The sequence below is a fragment of the Neovison vison genome, chromosome X (assembly GCF_020171115.1).
Source record: "Neovison vison isolate M4711 chromosome X, ASM_NN_V1, whole genome shotgun sequence".
NCBI classification, from domain to species: Eukaryota; Metazoa; Chordata; class Mammalia; order Carnivora; family Mustelidae; genus Neogale; species Neogale vison.
Genome location: NC_058105.1, coordinates 25,841,507 through 25,862,394, shown reverse-complemented (window position 1 = coordinate 25,862,394; position 20,888 = coordinate 25,841,507). Strand labels below are relative to the sequence as shown.

General features: G+C 39.6%; 1 protein-coding gene across 1 annotated transcript in view; it reads right to left on the bottom strand.

Annotated features, from left to right (window-relative positions):
- Positions 1 to 20,888, bottom strand: part of TENM1 (teneurin transmembrane protein 1) — a 792,472-nt gene that overhangs the window by 109,779 nt on the left and 661,805 nt on the right. Inside the window, exons 21-22 of the mRNA XM_044235713.1 lie at positions 12,118 to 12,261; positions 4,036 to 4,285 (exon numbers count right to left, since the gene is read on the bottom strand). Coding sequence (XP_044091648.1) covers positions 4,036 to 4,285; positions 12,118 to 12,261 — 394 coding nt within the window. The remainder of the gene's footprint in view (positions 1 to 4,035; positions 4,286 to 12,117; positions 12,262 to 20,888) is intronic.

Sequence of the window (20,888 nt, the reverse complement as noted above, 5' to 3'; positions counted from 1 at the left end):
CAAACAAAGTAGATGTGATCAAATGTCAGGCATGTAGTGGGTGCCATGTTGCACCAGATATCTCCATGGACTTTTCTAACACTAAGCTCACAAATATGTGATGTTCCTTTTGTGTTACCAAAATGTGTGTGTATGAAATTTTAACATGAGAAGCAAAACCACAGGGATAACTAGCCCTAAACTATCTCTTATAGAAATGAATGTGTCTTTATAAAAATCCTCACAGAATGTATTTTTAAGATTCCCTTAGGTTTAATTACTTACATAATGATCTTTTAATCTTCTCTTCTTTATTATCTTACCTCAATTTCCCACTGGAATGAAGGACTAAGATGTATATGTATGGATGAAATCTGTAGTCAATGGGCAAAAGAGTACTCTATACTTTAAATAACAAGAAATAATATTGTTGCTCTTGCTATATTGCTAATGATAAAGACAGAACTGACTTTTCCTTACTCTCCCCATTCAGTCAATGATGGGCCAGCTAAAGGAAATAAATGATTGGCAACCAATGAAAATGAAATTATTTCTGAGGTCGGATGAAAGAAATTCAATCAGGGAGAGTTTGGATCAGCAGAGCTGAGGAAGGAAAAATCTACAGTCTTCCAATCTTTGACATGTCAAGGGGCACCTGGAAATTTTCAATGTGGCCCACAATGAAACAAGAGGATGGAAGAGAAGGAAAGCTAGAAGGGCATCCAGTAGGAGCAAACTTTATGTCAGAGCAAACAAAATGCCATCAAACTTTGGGCTGAGAACTATGCATTTGTGGGTCTTAAAACAACTTAAACCACATAAGACATGTAAGAAGATGCTCAAATATTAACTTGAAATCAGTTTTATAGATAGAGAAGTAGAGAGCAGAATGGTTAAGTTATATAATGAATAACCTTGACAGAGGGTCAAGATCTGGAATGTTCTCTATCCCTTCTGTAATAACCTATTGACAACCTTGCTCTTCCATTCACAGCTATAAGTGCAACCAATAACATAATGACTATATTAGTCTGTGTTTCCAAGGAAACGGATGACTCAACCAAGTAAAATGACTAATACGCACTGGGAGGGGGAGGGTGATGGCAGCAATTATATCAACAAATTTTAACAACAACAAAAAAAATGGTACAAAATGAAGTTTCTATCTATATGCAATGGAATCCATTGAACATTATGGTTCTTAACATAGCAGAGACTTATTATATCAACTTATTTCTCCACAGGAAGTTTAAATCTGGAAGCTATAAAGAAAATAAATAAATTTACCAATCATACGTCAAAGATGCAATGTATAAAGTATAGATTACTGATCAAGCCAGACACAGTTTTTAGGTGAATCTAATAAGAACTATTATTAGTGTCTGAGTAAACATAACAGATAATGTTTGCTGACATAAACTAGTTTGATGGTTTTGACTATAGGAAAATAGGGAGTTACTTATCAATTAGGTCAAAATCATGTAAATTCAATCAGTTTATTTCTCTGATGGCCAAGCATAGGAGTATTAGAGTAGATAAGGGAAAACTATTTTTCTCCTCCTTGAACCTAACACAAGAGAGAACTACTTCTTTTCCGTTTGAACCTAATCCAGGGAATGGTAACCATGAGTCTATGAAAGGGGTAGGTTGCTAGCAGGTGGGGACATATAGGCAGAAAGGGGAAATTTGGGATCCCTGAAAACACACGTACAATTTTGTGTGAACATGTCCCCCCCCGCCCCCTGGGACGAGGTCCTACAGTCCTCCTTAGATTCTGAAAGGGGCCTGAGAATTAAAAAAAAAATAAGTTAAGAAGAACTGCTTTAAAGGATGTGAGCTCAGAAAAGCTAACTAGATTCAGGCTAAGTGAGAGAGCTTGGGTGTGTGAGCTCATGGCGTGTGCTTGCCTATGTGTTTGAAGAGCTGTGACAATGTGAGAGAACAGTACTGTGGAGTAAGAATGAATAGAGGGATTGGACAATACTTCACACTGCCAGAAATGGATTTTTCTTTATACTGAGAAAATCACTTTGCAATTGGGGTCCAAGTTACGTTATTTTATTCTTTGAATGACTTTGTGTTGAAGGTCATAAGGTACTTTGGACCAAAATGCAAATCTGTGAACTGTTAAGGATCCCTGAGCAAAGGAGAATCTCATCAGTGAATGAAAATTGTTCCACCTTAGGAAAATTTGCATTTAAATCACAAAGGAAAGGACTAAACTTAGCTGGGTTTTCTTTATGGTAATATTATTAGTCTTGGTATTTGTTTTTTTAGCTAATCTTATGGTTTTTCCTTTGAGGAGTTAGCTACAGAGGTCTAGCTATATAGGCTTTATAGGATTAGTGAGGTCTTTGTCTACTTGAGAGCTAATATCTGCATGACTAGAAACATTTAGATGGTGAATTAATCATTCAGTGCTCCATCAAGGTTTGGCATCATGTAAAAGGAGCATCCTTAGGATTTTGAGAACAATGTTGAATGTTGTAGAAATCATTTCTAAATGTGGGCATACAATCATCTTGGCCTTCCTCATTGGCTTTCCAGTAAGTATGTGCCCAAAGAGATATACTGCTGGAAATGACAAGTCTCCATGAGGTGTGACACCATAAGGTACATGAACATTTGATTAGAGCAGGGTGCTATGACTTAATACCCCTCTAGACTCTCTAGGTGCACTTTACCCTTATAAAATCTTAATGTTAGCCTATTTTTTAAAAATCAGTCAAGGGACTTAACAGCTTTCTTCTCTATGACAGTGTCTGCAATTATAATTAAGAAACATTAAAATTGGAATGAATTACTGTGAAAAATGGACGGGGTCTTGGGACTGGAAGATGTCCTCAGCTAGGTGTGAAGGACTAACTTAGTCTGAGAAAAAGGAGGTAGATTCCAGAGCAAGCACGAGAATCTGAAAAATTTCAAGGAATGTCCTCATATATTCAAATTTCCATGCTTGTGTGAACGTAATGTTAAGTGGAAATGACCCAAGACTTCTCATATGTTTTGACTGGCCTTGATGGTGCCCTGTATATAGAAGTTACTCCATCAATGTCTCTGTTCTCCCAGGCACTATTTTTGGTCACTATCTTTCAGGACAATGAGGTGATGCCTGAGGCAACAATTGTTTTATGGATGAGTTTATAGGATGGCATCAAAATCTCCTGGAACAAGAGAAACTTTCAGCCTAAATTTCCCAAGGTATGTGTCAGGGATAAAGCTGCTAACCAACTGGAGAGAAGACTCTATCCATTTACCCAGGAGAAAGAGAACAGGTCTGTCTACCCTCACTGGTATGGGAAGGGGTGGTTCCCTTTTCTAGGACTCCAGAGGGCATATATTTGCATCCTGTGGCCTCAGAAAAGGAGAAATAAAGCTGATTAGGCCATAGTCTATTTAGTTGTAATCTTTGTGTAACTTCAGAACATGTAATACCAGAAGGTATGAATTCCTTTCAAAAGGTGTCAAAATACTTTGGACTCCCAAGAAAATTCCTAGAATGGATTAAGAAAGTCTAACGATGAATGCTTTAATCTTTTTTCCTCCCCCAATGGAATAGAGCTTTCAAGTGTAAAAAAAAAAAAGAAAACTGAGTTCTTCCTTCCTTATCAGGGTACACAAACACAGACTTCTATCTTCTTTTTAATGAAGTGACCACTTCAAAAGACTGAGCCTGGAGAACTTGGAAAATGTAGCCTTTTGAATCTGGCATTACCTCTACCTGCTAGAATGAAACAAATATTTTTGATCAGTGTCCATTGTGACCAACGGAGGTTGAGTGACTTACCTGAGCAGCTGGAAGTACTGAGATCCATGTCAGTGACAGCAATGCTAACAGGGAAGGCCACACATACAGGGAAGTCAACACTTCCTGGGTCTCCAAAGGAGTGGGCGTGTTGACATATGTCCTTTGTCCCTATTCCTGCATCTCAGGCTCAGGGTTAAAATATGGGCAACTGCACTTTCTGCTCTTTCTGGCAACGTCTTTCTCTTCACGTTATCTCATTCTTGCTTTTTCCTCATCCGCTAAGCAAACAGAGATTAGAGGAGACTTACCTTAATTCCAAAATACTAACGGAGTTTCCCGAGGGAAATATTCGTCTTACAAAATTAAAGTCGCCAACATACACACTACCATCAGGGCCAGAAGCTAAGGCAACAGGAGCAAAGAGTTTGTTGTTGTGAGCTGGGCCATTGCAGTTGGTACAGGCTACACTCCGCTGGTGTCCATTACCCATTATGGTTGATATAACTGGGGGCTGCTGGGAAATGAACATATTTTCTCCATTCCCTTTATGGATGATTCCTAGATTTAAGAAAAAAAAAAGAATAAAAAGCGCACAATTACCACACAATATTCTCAGTAACATTTTAATCTCCCTCTCATTCAAAGCAGCATCGAACTTTGGCCTAGCATAAAAGAACCTGGGCGTGAAGCACTGTCATTTTGTTTCACTGCGTAGCCACCACAAACAGTCGCATAACACTTGGCCTCAGTTTGTCTACCTGTGATATGGGTTAATACATCCAGGCCCATTAGTGCTGATTCTAAATGCCTCAATAAAACATTTGATGAATAACTTCTAATGATCACCTGTTCACTTTGGGATCTGTGAATAATCTGTGGCTAATTTTTCATCTCATGGCTGACTTTCTCCTGATGCCCGGCACACACCTGTCTGACTTCAAATTACCCTCACTATGCAACGGACTGGTTCCTGAAAAGGAAATATCAGTCAATTTTAATAATAACCTTAGCAAAACACCATCAAGAAGGTAATCTACTTCTGTGAAAAGAAAAAAAGTCAAACCACTAGAATGTACTTCAAAGATCTAAGAAAGGAACTTGAATTTTCCACTCTTTTGGACCATATCTCACTATCATCAGCGCACGAAATAGAGATATTGACTTATGAAAATGCTGGAAAATACTGTGCAGTCATTCTCTTTGGGCAATCTCATCCATTCTTACAGATTTAACTCTTATATCTGTAGGCTGAAACTTTCTCCTGTCTAGAGTTGGCATCTGCCCTACAATTTCCTGCTCAATCGCCCCACTTGGATGCCTCGCAGGCCCCCCAAACTCAACAGAGTAAAAAGGAACTCTATTTTTTAGCTCCCCTTACCAAACCCTGCTCTTCCTCCTGCATTGCCTACTCATCTTAGGGTGAGTGTACATGAGTGTATTCACCCAAGTTGGAAATGTGGGCATGACTACGGCTCTTCTTTTTCTCACTCACTACACCTAATTCATTATGAAACCCACTATGAGTCTAACTCCTACAATATGCTGAACCAGTTTTGTCACCTCCATTGCTATCACTACTGCTTTAGTTCAGTGTTTCTTCACTTCCTCGTCTCCCGGTCTCCACACATACCTATCTCCCCACCATTCCCCCTCCACCTCTTTCCATTGAGATTGTTTTAGTGTGTGGCTTAGAATCTTTCAACAGCTCCACTTCCTTCATAGAATAAGGGGCACCTTCCCTATTATTAAGGCATACAAAGTCCTTCATGACTTGACCACTGCCTACTCTCATCATCCTCTTATTTGTATCTTGATTCCAGTGATAATGAACTGTTTTACAATTACTTTCACGTTCTTCCATTCTGTTCTGCTTTTGTATATACCTTTCCGTCTGTCTTGAAAGCCCTCCTCATCTTGTCTGCTTGGGGAACTCTTACCTATCCCTCAAAGCTCAGCTCAGTTTTCCCCCCAGTGCTCTGTCCAAGCAGAATGAGTTACTTCCCCTTTGTGCTCACAGTTTGTTTTCCGTAGCTCTGTTGTAACACCGACTATGTTGTATGATACAGTTTTCATTACTTCTCTATCTTTCTCATTAGAGGATGGGCTCCATAAAGGCAGACTCTCTGTCTTTCTCTTTTCTGCATTTTAGTGCCAATCTTTGTGGCCAAGTCATTGTAAGAGCTCAGTAAATGTTCAAAATAGGCTTTGAGTCTCTTGTAGTTTCCTTGTCAAATCCCAGTGATTTTGCAAACCTGTTGAACCTGGGCAGAAAATCCAAGGAACAACAACTGCTGTGTTCAAGTCTGCTCACAATGAGCCCGGGCAGGTAAAACACCCATGCTGTGAGAAGACATGCCAACGTGTCAGACAGAAGTAACTGATGGTAAGTGAATGAATACAGTAATCTTGTAGAGTCTTCTCCCCCCTCCCCCATTGCCCCTGCTCTCTATCTCCTTGGATTGTCTGTTACTCTCCCTAAACATTTCCTGAAATGTCTTCCCCAGTTTTCTTTCAGCTTTTGGTCCCACAGTCCTACAATAGACACCACTAATCACTCTGAAATAGGAACTTTGTTGGCAAAAATAGGTAAGAGGGTAAAACATGCACAATACCATAACACCAAATGTGTACTTGGAAGGGGCTTTCCAGGAAACAAGTCCCATACATCATACAGCCTTCAGATTTCAAGTCTAGGTACTTTGACTCTCCCTTCGTAGGGTGATTTTTGCCTATTTTTTCAACGTATGATCTGCAGGAGCAGCTATGAGCTTATGCCCCCACAAATTGGTCTTTTACAGTAGAACTGTGAATATCTTGAGGATCACTACTTTCTTATTAATAACTTTATTAGACAGTAAAAAAATTCACAAGATTTCGAACAGTTAATTCAGTAAGATTAATAGGACTGGATTTCATTTCACACACACAAAAAACCAATTGCAATGCGCTCAGTGCTACAGTTTAAATTAATTGGAAGTGAATGAGAACTGGGATGACCATCAAACAACATCATCAAAAAGAAACCTCCTGATGATCACTAACTGAATATCCTACCAACGAGACTATGATATGTTCTCGAACAAATAAGGAAACCAACTGTTTAGCATGTCTGTATTTCAGCAATGCATTATAGGGTATATCACTCAAAAATATGTCCAATTATTAGCTTGGAAATACCAGATTTGCTATTAACATCTATTTTCACAGGTAGATCTCCATCTTTTTTATATCAATATAACGGTATAGTTAACAATTACCTTCAAAATGACATGTTATTACCAGGCTCCTGGCAATTTAAAAACTAAAGATGGCTATTCTAAACCATTCTTCTAAGCCTGCAATTCTAAAACTCCCCTTTTCTATTAGAAAGCCCAGCACTCCATCAAAGAAGAAGAATGATTAAAGGAAATAAAACATAAGGCAATGTACTTTCTGATTACATCTCAACAATTGATGTCTTGCTTTCATGCAAGGTACTAAAGTGCCCGTGTACTGAAATTACCATTCCTGTTTAAAGCTGAAGCAATCAAAACAAAAATGGGCAAACCCCTTTTGTATTGCCCTGGAAAAATAGATCATTCTGAAGGGTGTTTTTGTTGTTTCAAGAATCTGTTTAACCTTCCATTACATAGAACCGGGGCATACCATCTAGCAACAATGATTTAACACCAATTCTTCTGCAAAAGGTTGCTTTGAAAATATTTTGTTTATGTTCCTGGAAATCTTGATCAATTACTGCTGCCTCCTTTCCAGTTTATTCTGCCACACATGCTCATTTTGAAAACAGAATCAAATGATCCTAGGACAACGCACATTTTTATATGAAGGCCAACTTCCTGCTAAGGATTGGGTGTCTTGTTGGCAGTCAACAAAGAAACCCCACTGAATGGGGCCTACTGCACATTTTCTCTCCTTAGTTTTCCTTCTCTCTGCCAAAAAGCCAGGTCTGCTGTATAATAAGTTAAGCATACTTTTAAACACACTACTCATACCCTCCTGCTACCTTGCTCAGAACTCCTTTTGAAGCTTATAAATAAGTTTGAAATAAAAATTCCCCTCGGAAGCCAGTGGGTGGTGCTTTATGCTGATTTCAAAGAAGAAACCATTTTTCAGACTTATGAACAACCAGGGACACAATACATATTTCTCTTAGGGCTTGACTGAGAGGATATAAACACAAGCTGGGAGATATGCCAGTGTGATCAATGGAAATTTACTTCCCCTCCCAGTAAAACCATTTGTCGACAAACTATTGGCCTGTTTTGGAGACTAAGTTAAAAGAAATTCTTTATCCATTTCAGACAGATGACGATATCCAATTAGTGCCCTGGCTTGTTTTCTTTAATAATTTTTTAACACGCAACTGGGAGATATGTTTGATACAAAGATAGACTAAAACAAATAGCTTACCTCAGTAAGAGATGATTCATGTACACATTTTATTCCTCATAATTTTAAAGAACTGATTTATTTTAAAAGGTAAGGATATATACTTTCTGTAATCACTAAGAAGATGTATTTTGAAGGAATAATATTGCAAAATACAAGTTCCTGGTTTTTTTTTTTCATCTCAGAAAGTAGAAACCATCGACATACATCAGGCATAATATTTGGAAACAATTCTCTGCAACCAATGGTTAATTGTCAGGTAAATATAATTGCTGCAACTAAAATGACAAATGGTCTGAAAACACTGCCTTCTAGAAGCTACCCACTGCATAATGATTTTGCAACTAAAGAAAAACTGAAGAAGTGAATGGCAGCAGACATCCAATCTAATTACAGGTGTCTTTTTAACCAGTGAGAGGAAATTGGGGGAAGATAGATTCTTGTTTCTAATCTGCCATCTGTCTCAGATCAAAAAAGCAGGGTGCCTAAAGAGTTAGGCTTTTTCCAGAAAGAAGCGGAGTGGGGGAATTTGGAAAGACGGTTGCTCATGCCTTAATCAGTCAGAAAAGACTGTCTGACCTGAGGGGGAAAGAGCATTGCTTTCTAAATTGGTCTTTTCAAAGCTGCTCCTTCACACTTATCATTCCTGCTTCTAAAACTGCCTTTGTGGGTGGGATTTAGACTTTGAAAACATCCCAAGAGAGGTGTTCATGTCCAAGGTCAGGCTGAAAGGCAGTGGCAGAGCTGGCTTCAGATCTGTTTCCTGGCAAGTGTGACAAGTTCTTGGTTAGAAATACAATGTGCCTACAAATGAGATGATCCAATGAAAAAATGTTCCTTAAAAAAAAACTATCTAAAATAAGGTTTCTTTCTCAGAATAAAATTCCCAGAAAGAGACAGAGAGCAGATTCAGTGGAGCTGGGGTGAGCACAAGGCATCTTTTTGGAGAGACAACAATATCCTGAAACGGTTGTGGTGCTGGGTGCACAACTCCACAACTTATTAAAATCACTGACGTGTACATTTAAACTGGCTGAGTTGCATGGTGTATAAATTATACTTCAAAAAAGGTGTTAAAAAGATTCTCAGAAAGAATTCAGTACCTCTTGCCTAAAAACTGATGACTGGCAAAGTAGGGGTGGAGAGAACACATCTGTGGAAATAAGGGGGATCCCAAAGCCAACTTTCTCAATGGCCCCCCTCTGCTCTGAATTTCTAAGCCTGTGTGAAGAAAATAGTAAGAGGACACAGGGCTGGGAGCACACAGCTGGGGGCTGGTTCAATTGAGGTCATTTCCCACTTTGTGCTTAATGTCAATGACAGGCATTTGAAAGAGACAATCCATACAAGCCAATAAAAGTGTGTGGAAAAGAACCGGCTGCTTAAAATGTCAAACTCTTTCAAATCAAAACAAAAAACCTCATAATTTAATAAGTGGCATCTGCCCTTTCGTTTTTGTACTTTTAAAACTGTGATTCTCCTTTTGACAACAGAAAAGAGTTGACATTTTATATCTATGCCCGAATCTTTGCTCTCAAATAAAACAAACAATTTGAAATGGAATTTAGAATGTTCCTTGAAAGAAGGAAAGGAGGGATAATGAAGGCTTATGGCAATGGGCTCATTTACCTTCGGGGTCCCATCCTGGGACTATGGTAGGTGGTGTCACATCATGGTTGAAGCAAACCTGGTTAGTTTAGCCAATCAAAATTTTTCAGCCCATGTGGCTGGCTGACTCAGCTGACTCAATGATGGTGCAAACAAAATAAGATCATAGGTGTGATTATAAAATGGATCTCTTAGCCTTGGTCAGTTCATGGCCCTATGAGATAACCTGACCTTTACCAGTTGTTTCCTAAAGGTCAGATGCAGACAAGGATGGCTGGATGGAAGAGTGTAACTGTCTCAAGACATTTGCATCCCCAGTCCTGGAGAAATAACCCAAAGTCCATGTTCTACTAATGGTTGCTGAGAATCTGTGTCTTTGGATGAAAAGGAATGAGATTTTGAAATGAAAAGTTCCCAATAGATGTTCATATGAAAACTGGACAGGAACACCAATAACCAACTCCCCAGAAAGATGAAAAACAAGGTGGAGGAACTTGGGTGAAGCGTTTATAACCAGGGTAGTGAGATCAGTTTGTCTGAGAGACCATGGGCTCAAGGGCCACCTGGGTTCCCTCTCCTGATTCAGTTAACATGTAAATTGCAAACTAGGAGAAAGGGACAACAGCAAGGATGTTTCGAAGAAGGCAAAGATGGAAGATGACAGTGTCCTAGTTCTCTGCCTTTTCCTCTTTTCCTAAGTCCAGGACTTGGAATACTTGAAACTAAGTGAAGTCCAGGACTGCCCTCTTCCCTAGATTCCTTCACCACTTCTCCTGTCTTCCTTCTGCCTTTTCTTTTTTTTAACCATTACTGTTCCTTGATTCAGTTCCTAGCTTCTCACTGGATCTACTGACATTTATGTGGACAAACAACTAGGGTAAAGAGAAAGAGCACAGGGCTCTAGTCACTTATGAACATTGGGGGAAGTCACATGACTGTAAGCCTCTGATTCTTGATTTTTAAAATGGGATTAATGCCACACTGCAGCGTTGTTGTATTTAAAAGGGGAAGGAGGTCACCAAAGCCTTTTGAAAAGTGTTATCACATGGATGATTCCTCAATTCTAAGGTGCACATTTTGCTCCACATTTTTAACATCTCTGAAATAAGTCTGTATCTTGCAATCAGTGTATGTCATAGTTTAATTGGCAGCATTTCCCATAAAATACTGGCATGATTGATGGAGTGTTAGATTATATAAAACACAATATACTTTTAAAAAAGTTGGTTAGTGGGGCGCCTGGGTGGCTCAGTGGGTTAAAGCCTCTGCCTTCGGCTCAGGTCATGATCTCTGGGTCCTGGGATTGAGCCCTGCATCGGGCTCTGTGCTCAGCAGGGGGCCTGCTTCCTCCTCTCTCTCTGCCTGCCTGTCTGCCTCCTTGTGATCTCTGTCTGTCAAATAAATAAATAAAATCTTTTTAAAAAAAAAGTTGGTTAGCGTCAGATATACTTGGGATAGAGCAATGATGATAGATGATTCTTAAAACCCAGCTTTATAGAACTTCATGATGAAGAGGTCTCAGTATACTAGCACTAATTTGAAATCAGATTGCTGTATTTGAAAATATATGTATTAATTTGGCTATCTCTAGGTGCTGGACTTCCAGGTAACTTTTTCCTTGTACTTTCCCAAGTTTTTCGCATCAAATATGTATTGTCCATGTGTAATACATATATATAGCACTATGTATGTGTGTATATATATTGCATTAAGAAAACAGTAATAAATATTTTAAAAGCTTCTTAAGTGCAAAGAAATGGGCACTCTTGACCATGAAATGGACTATTATTCTTGAGGGAAACGTGGCAGTATGTCTGAAAAGTTTTAGAAACATGTACTTCTTTCCCTTTACGTGAGATACCTAAGTTAGGTAAATACATAGAGACAGAAAGTAGCATAGGAGCTGGGGGAGGAGGAATGGGGAGTTACTATTTAATGGGTACAGATTTTTCTCATTGGGATGATGGAAACATTCTGGAAATGGACAATGGTGATGGTTGCACAACACTGTGAATGTACTTAATGCCATTGAATTGTACATAGAAATGGTCAAAGTGGTAAACTTTGTTAAGCATCTTTTATCACAATTTAAAAAAATTCCACTGGGGGTGCCTGGGTGGCTTAGTCGACTAAGCATCCGACTCTGGATTTCCACCCAGGTCATGATCTTAATGTCATGAAATCGAGCCCTGGGGCAGGCTCCGTGCTCATGGAGCCTGCATAAAATTCTCCATCGTTCTGCTCCTCCCACCCCCACTAAAATAAATAAACAAAAATCTTTAACTCACTGAGCCACCCAGGTGCCCCAACAAAAATCTTTAAAACAATAAAAATAAAAATTGTACATCCTTTGAAAATAAAATAAAATAAGATAAGATAAAAAAGCTGCTTACCACTTTGAGGATTCAGAATATGATGCTTATTCAATGACCAGCCTCCTAGGTTAGAAGCATCCATCTCAAAGCCTTGTAAGATGACTGTCCTTTTCTCCCAGAGGATAAAGTCAGGGCATGTTTCATATTCATATCCCACAGATACTGCAAACAAAGAGTTAATAACACATGAACACATTTCAAAGTATTTCCTTCATTTTTACAATGGTTGATAATTCTGTGGGTATTACATTTGCTATTGAGTTCTGATGCGGGTTGAAATTCGATTGCAAGTGCCTTTTACCTCACACAGCACGGCAGAGCGCCAGCATCCAAAAGTGATCACCAGTCAGCACGTACCGGGTACATACTCGGATGAGTGAGCGCGTGCTCTCTGTCATTAGGTACATACTGTATGTTTACCGACATCAAGCTTTGGGCTTTGGGGTTGGAGGCTGTGTTGTAAAACTGAAGAAACAAGCTCTCTGAAGGCTTAAGCTATGCTGATACAATTTTTTTCTTTACTCTTTTAGAAGAGGCGCAAGGAGGGCTGGTTTCTTCTCTCTCTAGGGTGCAAAACACACTTAGGAAGCTGGTTTTGGTGTGCTGGGTCACTTTTACAACAACTGACTACACATGAGACTAATAGAAATCGATTTGTCCAATTTATATTTTCTCTTGTGCTAACTCGCCTTTAGTTTGCCAAGAAGTCTGAGTTTGCTTTGAGCGTGGCAAGTGTAAATTCCACCCTGTGCACATTATATTTTGGTTTCTGCTTAGAGCTAACCAATGGGATATTACCCAACATTTGGCCTCAAGTCTTATGAAGCACAGATGTTGCGCATTAAACTTGGAACCCTGGAATGCCACTGAAACGGGAAGGGGGAAACGAGGTAGCAAGGGTTCCTCTGCTCTACTGAAATATGTCTAGCTCAAGTACACCAAATCCCAGTCATTTTCTCAGTTGGTAAACCTGCTTACCTGCTGGAACCCCAGATTTCTGAGTCTTGAATTTAAAATGTTTTCTGTCCTCATAATGTTCTAAGCCTGAGCGTATTGGCTCATTAAACTGCATACCCCGAAGCTGCTTTCCCCCTTTCTGGAAGCTTCAAATATCCCTCTAGTAGTTGGCCATTGCTTTTCCAGTTTCTGTCTCTACCTGACTCTTAAGATGCCTCTGGAGAATTCATCCCACCTTTTGTCATTTGGTTATGAAAACTGGTAATGAAAATAGGTGCTTAAACAATGCCAGAAAAATAGGACCTAAGATGAAAAATTAAAGCAAACTAGTTTCGGGTTTTGGCATTGGGTGAAGGGAAAAGATGGTAATTTTAGTCAAACTGATTTATATGTGCATGTGTGTGTATGAGCATATGTACATATAAGCCAAAAAGTCCTTATGATTATGAATATACAACTCTCTAGCATTGTGGATCATCTATGGTCAATTTTAAATCATATGTTGGCTTCTTATTGTCCCTTGCTCTACCAAAGCTTTAATAGGGATCTTATAGGGCCATCGTCCTGGGATATGTGACCTGTGCAGTCGCACAGGGGCCCATGTTTTGAAGGGTCCCACATTTTGTTTAATGCTCTGCTGCCACTGCCTTGAAATCCTTAATAATTTTTTAACACAAGGTTCTGTATTTTCACTTAACACTGGGCCCTGCAAATTATGTAGCCTGTCCTGATGGGGATGCCCTTCTACCCTGCCATCAGCTGGTGAAGACTCAAGGAATGCAAACTCATTTTATTATTAGCCTTAACCAAGCATTATTAGCAAGGGAGATCAATGGGGAGCGGGAAAGATTAATCATAAAATGGAAATAATTTCTAAATGGAAATTAGTTTGGGATCATTCTGTGTCAATGCTGTTCTCTATTAAGGTGGATGGAAACAGAATTTCAGTGATGGAAAAGCATCTCAAAGGTAGTCTACTTTGGGTTATAGATATGACACAAATCATTGCTGTCAAACAACCTCTTAGATATCTTATCATGACCCACAATGCTTGTTAAACAACTCTGGTAGAGTGGAAAGAGTTGGTTTTAGAGCTAGAGTCAGAAAAGGTTTCAACTTTTGGGTCTGCCATTAACTAGCTATTTGGTGTCAGGTGAATTATTCTGCATCTCTGAGAATCATGGTCTTCTCTGGTAAGAAAGTCAGGGCGGTGGAGGATGGATTAGAATTGCTAATTTTTAGACCCTTTTGGGTCAGGTAAACTTTTATTATGAATTTGATAGAAGTTAAGAATCTTCTTAGATTTCTTCCTAGAAAGATACAGATGAGGGGCGCCTGGGTGGCTCAGGTCATGGTCGCGGGGTCAGGATTCCCTGCTCAGCAGGGAGTAGGCTTCTCCAGCTCCATCTCCCTCTGTCCCTCCTCTGCTCATGCATTCTCTCTCCCTCTCTCTCAAATAAGTAGATAAAAATCTTAAAAAAAAGAAAAATGCAGATGTACACATAATTTTGTATATAATTCTAGAGCTTCAGTGACCTCCTGAAATCCAGATAGAGATCTCAGACCAAAGACTTGTTTGCACTAGATAATTCGTACAGTGCCCCTTTGAGCACTAACACTCTGTGATTCCAAAGTGCATTCTTTCAACATCGTGTTTGATCGATTCTGGTTGGGGATTAAACCCAAAAGTCGAAGAGAGCATCGCATCTCATGTTGGCAAAATCAGGTGGCGAGAAAGCATACGTGGGGGCATGTTGGTGTGTTGAATAACACGGTTTCTGTTTCTCTTGCCAACATTTAAAAGTCCTGATGAATAAATAATCACAGCGACAATTACAGGTTCCCTGAAAGCCATCATCTCCTTCCCTACCATTGTCAGGATCTGCTTTTTGTACATTGTAAGCCTGGTGAGCTCCCTTAGAATCCTTTCTCCGGAAGGTGATTATGCAGTTTTGCAAATAAGTAGTGTGCCCTGGTGACCTCCAGTGGTGGTTTGGAGCCGGATTTTTCCCTCTCAGTAACAGTTAAAGATCCCCCTAACTCTGTGGCAGGAAATGCTTATATAAAGTATCAATTAAAGAGTTCTCAATGCAATGGTAATGAGATATACTCTTCACCTCATATCAGCTTTTGGAATTGCTCTCTCGTCCACAACAAAAAAGTGCATTGGCTGCAAACCCCACAATGATATTACTTTTTTCCCGTAGTCATGGCAAATAGCAACAAGGCAGTCACTTAATAAGTTCCCTTTAATTTTTATTAGGTTTACTTTCTTGGGAGAAAGCTCTATGAGCTAATAAAGTTATAATTTATACTTAAGACTTACCCAAAATCTCAACTAACTTTAATGAGAATGGCTGTATGTTGGGGTATTTTTGCATGTGGCTTCTTGCTCAGAGTAATAAGGCGAGGTTTCTTTCCGACAGCAGCCCATTTTAACATAATCCTAGAATTTGCAGTCAGTTTAGGAGAAGGCAGACGTTTCCCCCTACAGAGCTGATCTTTACTCTCCAAATGCACAGGAAACTGTTAAATACAGAAGCAACCAATCCTAGACTTCTCTTGTGGAGGCAGACTGTAACACACTAAATGCCTGCTCTTTTTCATATAAATAAAAATGGGGGGAGAGGGGCTATTTGGGGCTGGCAATGAAAATGCTGAGCCCCGATATTACACTCTGCCTGGTACTGTGGCAGCTGAGTAACGTGATAGGAAGAAAAAATAATCATTTGTAAATGTTTCAGAGGAGCTGCAGAAGACACACTGGTCTGGCAGTGGGCCGACATAGGTGGTGGTGGGGGATGGTCCAATAAATATATTGGGAAGGCAGGGGAGAAAAGAGCCATTAGTATAGCAGAAGGCGTTTTCTGAATGATGTGACTGCCTGCCTTGAGACACCCTTAATTCTGTCTGGATTTCTGTTTTCCTGTGTTCTCTCCCTTACCTCCACACAGAGATATTAATGGGATGTTTCTTCACCAAAAGTCATTGCTGGTCAAGATAGCACTGTTACATTTGCAGAAGGTTCTGTCCTCTGGTCACAGGATCACACCTTTGACTTGACTGTTACTCATCTTGCAAATATTAACACTGGCTTATGAAGAAGACTTTATTATACCTGTTTATAAAGAAATATTGTAGCTTGCTCCCCCAAAGTCACTGGACATGGGGCAAAGAACTGAATGCTCATTCTACTTCTCCAAGCAGCAGGTTTTGGATAACGTGGGGATTGCAAGAAGGCTGAGGGCCATAGTGCCCCTGACATCCAATTCAGTGACTGTGACATTCATCTATAAAGGCTGAGATAAGAGACTGACAATAAACAGCCAAGGTAAAGATGTTATGCAAGGAAGTTAATGTGCAAAATATGACGAAATTAGGCAGATGATTTTCAGCAGCTTCAGGATAAGGCTTCAGAAATCATAATGGTTGCATTTATGAAAGTAATACATAATTAAAAGTAGTTTGATAGTGTGAGAAACTGACAAGTTACCTCATGAACTCAAGGAATATCTAAAAATAATTTCATGACATTAAAACAACAAGATAAAAGCTTTTTTATCCAAAAGGAATCATTAAATAGAATAAACATTTCCCATTCTTTTCAAATAGATTAATGCAAAACAACAACAAACAAGAACGACCAAAGACAAGAGACCTAAGGAACCAAATGAAGGCCTTGGCAACAGTAGACCAAGACTAGACTATATAGATATAGTGCTATCTACTGATAACAGGTATGCTCTCTTAGAACTTCTACCTTTTCCTATTCTCTGGTGATTTATCATAGGATAGGATGACCCCAGAGACTCCTCAGTTTGACACATTGCTCAGTGGCCTGAAATGCTTTGTTGATTTATCTATTATTCCTGGCTCACCAGGAGTGTCAGAATTAGGTGATGAATTTTTATCAAGTGCCTTTTCAGCACTTATGGAAATATTCCCATAGTTTTCTTTTTTAACCTATTAAGCTGGTGAATTATAGCAATAGGCTTCCTAATGTTGAACCATCTTTGTGGTCCTAAAATAAACTCTATTCAGGGCACCTGGGTGGTTCAGTCGGTTAAGTGTCTGACTCTTGACTTTGGCTCAGGTCATGATCTCAGGGTCCTCAGTGTGGGTTCTGAGATTCTCTCCCTCTCCCTCTGCTGTACATCGACCCCCACCCGCATCAAATAAACAAAAAACAAACAAACAAATAAATCTTTAAAAAAATTATTTGGTTATCATGTATTTTTTTTAAATGAATCACTGGATTTGTTTTGGTAATTCTTGGGATTGATACCCTAGCAGTATACAAAAATAAGGTTTAGACACGATAGTGCTAAAAGTGAGGATGCAGGATGAAGAAAAGTGAGGTAGCAGTAGGAAAAGAAAAAAGCATCCAGCAGTGAAGTAACCACAGAAGAGGTCCTGTACACTGAAATCTAATACAATGAGATTTTTTTTCCCTAGCTGCTCTGTTTGAGCCTCACTGTGTAGTAGTGAACCCAGAACATGGATGACCTAGATGCCACCAAGGCAGGATGATGTTCTGGCTCACACTCACATTTGTGATGGCCTCTGTGTACCTGGGCACAGCTCTCCTCTCCCTTGGGGGCATGTCATTCCATTTCATAGGCTAAGGGGTCTGCTTTAGCCTCCAGCTTTGTTCATTTATTGGTTCAGTCATTCAACAAATATGCAATATTTAATGGGGATCTCTTATTAGGAACTGGAACTATGAGGAGGAAGAACACAGAACAAGACAAGACTTCCTCCTGTCACTGCCTCTCCCCCTGGCCACATGGAGCTCACATTCTAGTGGGAGGACGAAATATAAAAACCACACACACACGCGCGCGCGCGCACGCACACACACACACAGAGTGATAAATGTTATGACAGGAAAATAAAGGGTATTAGTAGTGAGTATAACAAGAAAATTTAAGGTGGAATGGTGAAACAAGGAAAAGCCTCTTTATGCAGGAGGGGGTTTATCTTACGAAGTATAGGGAAGAACATTCTAGAGAGAGCAGCATGTGTGCAAGGCCTTGAGGCTTGGTATCTCTGGGAGATTTAAAAAAGGTCAGGGTGCCTAGAGGGTGGGTTTCTCTCGAGTGAATCAAAAACCAATGAAGAACAAACCCTTCCTCTTCCCAGTGTGAAATAAAACAAAACATTACTATCTTCTTGCAGTACTTAGGCATTTTTCTTGGGAGAGGTTTTAGGAAATAGAGTCACCTTGAAAATGGACTTGTTATCTTTTAAAACAATGTGATTGATTAAAAGGGATACAACGTTATAATAGAAAGAAGGGGGCTGTTATTTAATAACTCAGCAAACCTTCACTGAGCTGCTCTATGTGCCATGCAGGTGATAGGCTGATCACTGCAGATACAGTGGATATTACCCAGGGTAGGATAATTTGTCATTTGAGAGAGGCCAGACCCTGAAGGGTTACCTCTCTTTTGGAACTTTCATCCACAACCTCTTTAATAACTATCACAAAAATAATATCGCCTTACATTTATATAACACACAATAGTTAAATACATTTTTGTATATATCACCTAAATGGAAGACTCACAAAAACCTATGAAGAAGATACATTTACTCCCATTTGATAGATGTGATGAGAGTCAGAGAGGTAGTGTGACTAGGTCAAGGTCATCTGGCTAGTAAATGGCAGTGACTCATCAGCAAGTGCTTCTTTCCGCTATGCTAGATCACAGTTATAAAGGGCAAGACCCATGGTTCAGAAGTGCTAAATAAATAATTTTTTAATTTACTCTGAGTTAAAGAGATAAGGATTGGAAGGAGGCAAGGCATAGCCTTGAAGGAAAAGTACCCTCTATTCTGGTTGGCCCAAAGTAGCATCCAGTTATGTTGTTGTCTTGATGTAATTATGAACAGCATCCCAAGCATAAAAAATATATGGTTTGAATAATAAATTATATGGTCACCCAATCTTGGAGAGATATCTCCATCCTGCTCTGGTATGGGTTGGTAGAGGGAACTGGAAGGCAAGAACAATTATAAATGCTACCTTGGAAAATAGGACCTATGGTTTGGAAAATCATCCAAAGATTCTGTCTCTTGACTACGTCATCTTACCAATGGCTTTCAAATTCTTATGCCTGAAAGTTATTTGTGACCCAGCATATACATGGGGAGAAACACACACACACATACACACACACACACACACACACGCGCGCGCGCACGCGCGTATAATCGAAGCCAAGTTTTCTAGAACAACGTTCTCCTAATAGCTTTACATTCTGGTATTTTCTATTCTGTTCACTTTTGTTCTATCCCATTCCATTCTGTTCCATTTTGTTCCATGAAAAAAATACTGGTTGGAGCACCTGGGTGGCACAGTGGATTAAGCCTCTGCCTTTGGCTCAGGTCATGATCTCTGGGTCCTGGGATCAAGCCTCGCATCAAGTTCTCTGCTTATCGGGGAGCCTGCTTCCCCATCTCTCTCGCTGCCTGTCTCTCTGTCTGCTTGTGATCTCTCTGTCAAATAAATAAATAAAATCCTAAAAAAAATTACTGGTCAAGTCACCAGAGAGATTTCATAATCTACTAATGGGTGTGCCTAGCAGTTTGAAATGGGCATGGACTGTTGCTTACCAGGATATCAGCGTCATTTAAAAATCCTGGTAGGCTCCAGGCATGCTTACTTCTGGAGGTCCTATCTCACATATTGTCAAACGTATTAAAATGATACAACCCACAACACATGCCCTGCATTAAACATATTTCATATGCAAGTGTGAAAATTGAGAAGCAGTTGACAAGCTGACATAATGCTTCATTTTGTAGACATGTATTTAAACATTTATTAATGTTGATTTTCTGGTTTTCTTTTCATATTTTGGTGCCAATATACTTATTTTTCAGGTTGCAAACATTTTCACCGGTCCTTGAAAAACTCATATCCTTGGTGCTGTGCCTATAAAGCTGAATGGATAAAACAGCCCTGCTCTCAGTTAACGATTATGAATTCATGAGTGGAGCGAAATGATGAAAGATTATTATCTCTGCTAGCTTCTTTGACAGAAAGCCACTGGGGCGTTGAATTGGGTGCTCGGTAAGGTGGGTTGGTCAATTTAGTGAAGGGAGGCCTCAGGGGGAGGCGTGCAGAACTCAGGACTGGGAGATCCGAGTTTGAATCCCTGCTCTGGAGAGGACTTTAGGTAAGTCACTTGCTCTTTCTGAACCTCAGTTTCCCCCTCCACAAAACGAGGATCATATTCACTGCCCTATGCCTACAAGGCAGGAATGTTATAAGGATTAAAATGAGATCATATACGTGAGAGTACTTCGCAAATTGTAAAGCACTACCTATTTATTATTAAAATATTCAGTGGCTGAGATTTTTGTGGCTGCCCAGCCTGCATAGGTTTTACTGAAGGGAAATTTATGAACACTAAAGCATCGTTCTCGGGGATGTTTTGTGTGCACAAAGCAACCGTAGCTTAGTACCTATTACTATTAATGTTCCCTTGTTTCTCTCTAACACAATTTAGACAGACTCCTAAGCACCGTGAACCTTTAGGAAGTCTAGTTCTCTCTGAAACACCACTCTTTCTTGCCAAACTACTGTATTAAATAATTATGCAATTGTTGTTGCCAATAACCTTGAAAAAAATAGAATTCTTTATTGCAGTGCTACTAAAGGCGATGGCTGATTTCCTGAACTTCCAAGACTTCAAACCGCTGCGATTTAATTTAATTAAAACGAAGACCGGGCAGAATGCATTATTACATATTGATAATGTATGCGGACCCAGGCAGACATAGGGAATTATTTTGACAAAATTCATATAATGGATGCAGATCAC